General features: G+C 42.1%; 1 protein-coding gene across 2 annotated transcripts; it reads right to left on the bottom strand.

Annotated features, from left to right (window-relative positions):
- Positions 1–450: 450 nt before the first annotated feature.
- ZNF281 (zinc finger protein 281) lies at positions 451–5,545 on the bottom strand. 2 transcript variants are annotated; one of them, XM_037825087.1, is made up of 2 exons: positions 5,468–5,545; positions 451–5,241 (listed from the first exon to the last, which is right to left on the bottom strand). In XM_037825087.1, the coding sequence occupies exon 2, from the start codon at positions 5,225–5,227 to the stop codon at positions 2,561–2,563; it is 2,667 nt and encodes an 888-aa protein (XP_037681015.1). In that variant the 5' UTR covers positions 5,228–5,241; positions 5,468–5,545; the 3' UTR covers positions 451–2,560. The 2 variants fall into 2 exon arrangements, with proteins under 2 accessions (XP_037681015.1, XP_037681014.1); XM_037825086.1 differs by having other exon boundaries at positions 451–5,245; positions 5,468–5,544.
- Between the last annotated feature and the right edge of the window lie 195 nt (positions 5,546–5,740).

Here is a 5,740-nt window from a genome sequence, read left to right as displayed (position 1 = left end):
AACTGCTAAATATGATTTAATACTTTTCCTATTAAAACTGTTCATGGTCATTTTTATTTGTCAGTTATTACAACCTTTTTGAGGCAAAAACAATATACCTAGAACCAAAAGATACTGGCAGCTAATTTAAAACAAAGCCTCAAATACATGATCCCTCTGGAGTAATATACAGGGTGGCCAACCCAATTTCAATAAAGCATGTTTTAATTTACACAATATAAATTCTGCTCGATATTATTATGCACCTCAAACACAAAGAAAATATTCAACCAATTATCAAATAAATTAAGAACCATGAAATACTTGAATATTAAATAAATAAATAAATAAATAAAAATACAAGTCCCTAAACAACAGGTTAACACCACTGATGTGAATTTTTATGAAATGCAGTTAATGGGAAGATCTGGAAAATGTGACTGGATATTAAGTGATATCTCCTTTCTTCAATTTTGTGATTAACAGGACTTTTATTGGTAGTAAACTAGAGCAAACAATCAGAATAATACATATGCAGTATTCAGTACACACAAAGTTAAAGAAATTCAAAATCTGTATAAAACAAAAAACTGGAGAAAAATCATACAGCTTGAGATACAGTGGTAAAGGTCCTCTCCATCCTTGAATTACAGCTTGTACTCTGTATTCAATAGAACTTACCGCACTTACTGAAATAAGAAATACAGACTTTTTAGTACTGAGTGTATTTAAGAGGATTAAATACATTTTCTAAGAACTTTGCATTGACAATATATAGGTGACCCTTTAGCTGGTAAAGCCGACTTAAAGGAGGAAAGTGGGGAAAGGAAATTAACTAGCATTTTGTAACCCTTTTTAATAATTCCTTATTTTCCAAACACTGCTTTCATAACAGAAGTGTTTTACACTTGCACAATATTAATTACTTTATTATACATGAAAGCCTGTGGTAGGCTGATTACACAATAAGACTGCAAACAACCAGTGGTACTTTTCTGACGTCAGAAGAGTACATAAGACTGAAATATCACCAAAAGTACATAAAAAAAACTCATCAGCATAAACATCAAAGTACATTAAAAAATAATCAGAAAAAAAATACAATTGCTAAAAAGTGGTTTAGAGCAGAGCCACTGCCTATCAGTAGCTTCAAATGGCAATTAGCATTCATAGCAAGTTTTGATGACTTTACAAAACCCATGTACAATACTGAATAATGTACTTTTTAAAAATGTACATTAAAGGCTGCAATTTCAAAGAGAGGTTCTGGTGTTATTACTAAATATAGACACTCTTAACCCTCACCCTAGCTACCAGTTGGAATTACAACCTTAATACCTACAGCTCTGAGTATGTGAGGTTTTATTATACATGGAAACGTGTATGGGATTTGTTTTTAAAAAAGGGAGGGAGGGATTTTACCCTATTGTTTAGTATTTGGATGCCACAAGGCATATAAAAAGCATAATGAATTACCTACTGGAATGTAAATCATTTAAAAATTTAAACAGTCAAGATAGGGAAAATAGGGAACAAGGAAGGCCCAAAACTCCTAAGAGAGGATAGATTAGGTTAAGAACAAAAACAAAAAACAGAAGTGTTTGGGTGATATGTAATATCGTAGACAAGAGAACAATGTTTTAGGCCATGTATAATAAATAACGCATACCCCAACTTTCAATGAATATGTAATTACAACTTGGGTTCTAATACTGGAACCAACCAACCACTTGGGCTTCAACACTGTACTAGACATCAGGAGAATCTCTGAATAGAATTTACAGCCTTGTTACAGTTGGGATAAGGGGAGGTTGCTTTTTTTCCTTCTTATATTAAAGCTATCATTCCAGGCTTTGATCAAAGATCCAAGAATATTTGTTCTACCAGGCTGGAATGAATGTAGACTGGAAGTTCAGAGTACTTTTAAAAGCTGCAACAAAATAAAGGTAGCCAACATCTCAGAATTTTGGATCAGCCCAGACAGAGATAGCAATTTGAAATGCTTTCTATCCCTTACTTAAATGAAGAAATGTATATCATATTAGCCCAGATAGAGCAATCTGAAATGCTTTCAATCCCTTAAATGATGAAATGTGTATCATACCATCTGTAAATTGGATATTCCATTACAGTGATAACGTACAGAATTCCCATGCGTTATTACACTTTCCTGAGAGTGAAGCAATTAGAATAACCTTAATCCTAGAAACAAAGTTTTTTTTTGTTTTTTGTTTTGTTTTGTGTTTTTTTTTTTTGTAGGGTTTTTTTTTGTTTTTTTGTGTGTTTTTTTTTTGCATTTAAAAATTTTGGGCTAATCCCTGACAATCTATACATGTAAATTTGATTGCTAAACATTGTCACTTTGAATGTCAAACTATTTTTAATCTATTGATTTTGATTAAAAATTATAATACAAACAGAGCTAAAATCACGCTAACAAAATAAACTAAATATGAAAAGTTGCATTGAAAGGGCATTACATTATTCTTAATAGGATCGTGTAGAAACATTCCAATGGCAGTGTTCTCAAAATAAAACAAAATTATCTTAGAAGACCCCCAGCCTGGTCACTTCAGGGACCTTACCTGTAACTCTGACTGGTGGGTGTCTTTACTCTTGCACTACATGGCTCACTTACATCAGACATCATATTTGTATACCCTGAGAAATCTGACACTGAAGTCCTTACTCTATGGTCCACTTCTCCATTAGAGTTAATAAAGGTCATTGGCACCCTGCTGCCCGACTTAAACTGAGAACCAAACGCTTGTGCAAAGTTCTCAATCTGGTACGTTGTTCTAGGCTCTATGTCTTTCTGAGGATCTATCTGGCTAGCTAACTCCTGAGATGGAATCTGAAAGCTCGTTGAGGAATCTAAGTTTTTCTGTTGTTCCTTCTGGCTAGTCAATTTCTGAGATGAGGACTGGAAAGCTGATGAAGTCTCTAAATTCTTCTGAGAATCTATCAGATCATCCAGCTCCTGGGAAGGTGTCAACTGCTGATGTGTAGCATCCAAAGCAGATAAATAAAGACCTGGTTGAGATCCAAACAACATCCCAAAAGGAGGCTTTGGCAATGAGGATGGCAACACTGAGGTAACAGACTGGCCGAAACCACACTCCAAAGGAGATGTAGTGTATATCTGCTTTTCTGGAAATAAAGTGTGGTTGTGGAGAGGAGAAGACAAACTGACAAATTGGAAACCGGGTGTAAGAGTAAAACCTGCATTACTGGATTTTTCAAAAGCCTGTTGGAGGTATTTGGAGTATTCTTGCAACATGCTTGCTTTATCATTCGAAGGTGTTTGGGTGCCTGGGCTCAAATTTTCTTCTTGAACCAATTCTGCGTGTTCTCCTGAAGTGTGTAAATCCACTCGTGGTTCTGCAATATTGAAAGGATCCTCCTTCTGGCTTTCTGATTTGTTGGAGTATTGATCCAAAATACTTTGTAAAACCTCATCAGGAATTCCGGACTTATCATGACAAGACTTAATTTCAGCATTTAGAGCTGAGGAGTCAATAAGTGACAATGGGGCCTCATTATCCAAAACACTGACACCTGCAGACTGAATGACAGACTGTTGGGAGACCATGTGTCCTACGTTTAGAGAAAAGGCACTGTTGCTGCTGGCAGTTGGTAAATATCTTCTTTTCTTTGAAAACTGCATGGCATCATCATAATTACTAGTTATTGGACCTTGTTTGCCACTTGTACTTTGGAGAAGACTAATGGTCTCCACACTACTATTCGATACTATGCCAAGTGAGCCACTTGGTTTCCCAGACAAGGATTTTTGTCCAACTATGTCTGGTAATGGTGACACAAAATTAAGGTAGTTTTTATCTGTATTCTTTCTGCTTCCTTTTTTAAAAATCAATTTTGGCACCCTTTTCTGTAATTCATCTATACCAGTGCCAATTATGCCTCCACTGGAAGACACAGTAGGCATTTCTACTGAGTAACTCTGCATGTTCATGTTATTTGAAATTTGAGATTCACTTGTTTTACCAGTCTTGTGTTCTTTATTTTCAATAGCTATGCTTTTTGACTTTGTTTTTCTCCTTGAAGAACTCGTATTTCCCTGAGACAACACAGACAGATTACCCATATTGTTATGGTTTGATGACCCAGGTTCTGCACTAGCTGCTTTAGCTATGGCTTCACCACATGTGCGCCTGTGCTTCAACAATCTATCAGTCCTTGAAAAATACTGTTGGCAAGTGTCACATTTATATGGCTTTTCTCCACTATGTGTCCTCTTGTGTCTCTCCATATGGTACTTCTGAATAAACTTCATGCTGCATTGATCACATCCAAATGGCTTCTCTCTACTATGAATTTTCTCATGTCTCTGCAGTAGGTATTTCTGAATGAAACCCATGCTACACTGGCTGCACTGGAAAGGTCTTTCTCCTGTATGAATGAGGACATGTCTCCGCAGGTGATAGGAGCTTCTGAAAGCAGCACTACAGTGATCACAGATATGAGGTTTCTGACTTGGGGAGAGGATGGCACCTTCTCCATCTCCAACCAAAGGTTTGGAAGATGCACTTGGCTTCCTCTTGGCTTTGATTCCCTGAGATTCTGGCTTTGGCCTCTTCGCCTTTTTAACATTAGTGTCTGGCTTTGGCTCCTCGTTGCCATGGTGGTCATCAGTCCTGCTACCGCTGCTGAGTAATACCTCACGGTGGTGCTGCGCTGGATGCTGCTGGGCATGCTGGTGGAGAATACTGAGGTCCTGGATGACGCCGTGGCTTCCTCCTTCCCCGCCTCCTAGGCCTGGAGATCTCTCTTCAGCCCCAGCGAACAGCCCCCCATAGTGGTGGTGGTGATGGTGATGGTGAGACTGTTGCTCCTCAGGATCTGTCGGTTTCTCCTGTTTAATGCTAACCAAAGACTGCAAGAATCCCCAGGAGGTCCTCTGCGAGGGGAAGGCCGCGGCTGACGCCGCAGGCTCCTTCTTGAAAGTCATGTCCGGGGCTGGCGGAGGGGGGGGCTCGGCCGCCGGGGCTGCGGAGGTAGAGGAGGATAACACGCACTGCGGGGGAGGGGCGGCTGACCCCGCCGGCCGGGTGAAGCTGGTGACCGGGGGAAGCCGGTGGTTGAACATAACCATACCCTGGGGAAAGGTGGGTTCCATATCTGCCCTCCTGCTGCTGCCGCCGCTACTACCACCGCCGCCGGAGCCGCTACCACCGCTACTGCCGGTACCGCCGCCGCCACTCAGGAACCCGCTGCCGATTTTCATACCCCGGAGGAGGCCTGGCTGAGGAGAGGAGGAGCAAGAGGGAAGAGAGAGGAAAGGAGGTGGAACCGGGCCCCGGGCCGGGACCACCGCAGAGCTCAGGACCCCGCCGCGCCGCCGCCCAGACCGCAACGCGCCCAGCACTAACTCCCAGCCCAGCCGCCTCCGGCACCAGCACACATGGTTCTGCGACTCTTCCCTGGGCCTCGCCCCCTCTCTCCCGAATCCACCCGCAACACTTACGGGTCCCGCCGCCGCCGCAGCCGCCGTCGCCTCCAGTTAATAAAAATAACGCCGTCCTCTCCACAATGGAATTAAAAGCCTCCCCGGTACTGCGCAGCCGCAGCGCGGTGTCTGCTGGGAACTCCTCGACCGGGCCAGAGGGGAGCTCTGTGGAGCCAGGGCGCCTGCGCCGCAGCTTCCGCCCGGCCTGCCTGTCAATCACTAGGGCGGTTGGGCGGAGGGGGAGGCCCAGGGCGGTAGGGGCGGGGATTTGGAGCCCCCTTTAAAGATCGG

The sequence above is a fragment of the Choloepus didactylus genome, chromosome 2, assembly GCF_015220235.1.
Source record: "Choloepus didactylus isolate mChoDid1 chromosome 2, mChoDid1.pri, whole genome shotgun sequence".
Classification (NCBI taxonomy): domain Eukaryota; kingdom Metazoa; phylum Chordata; class Mammalia; order Pilosa; family Megalonychidae; genus Choloepus; species Choloepus didactylus.
The sequence above is the reverse complement of the archived record's forward strand: the minus strand, read 5'-3'. Positions and strand labels throughout refer to the sequence as shown.

What these genes read in the sequence shown, in the direction of transcription:
- ZNF281 (XM_037825087.1), bottom strand. Translation starts at nt 5,227, where the DNA reads ATGAAAATCGGCAGCGGGTTCCTGAGTGGCGGCGGCGGTACCGGCAGT.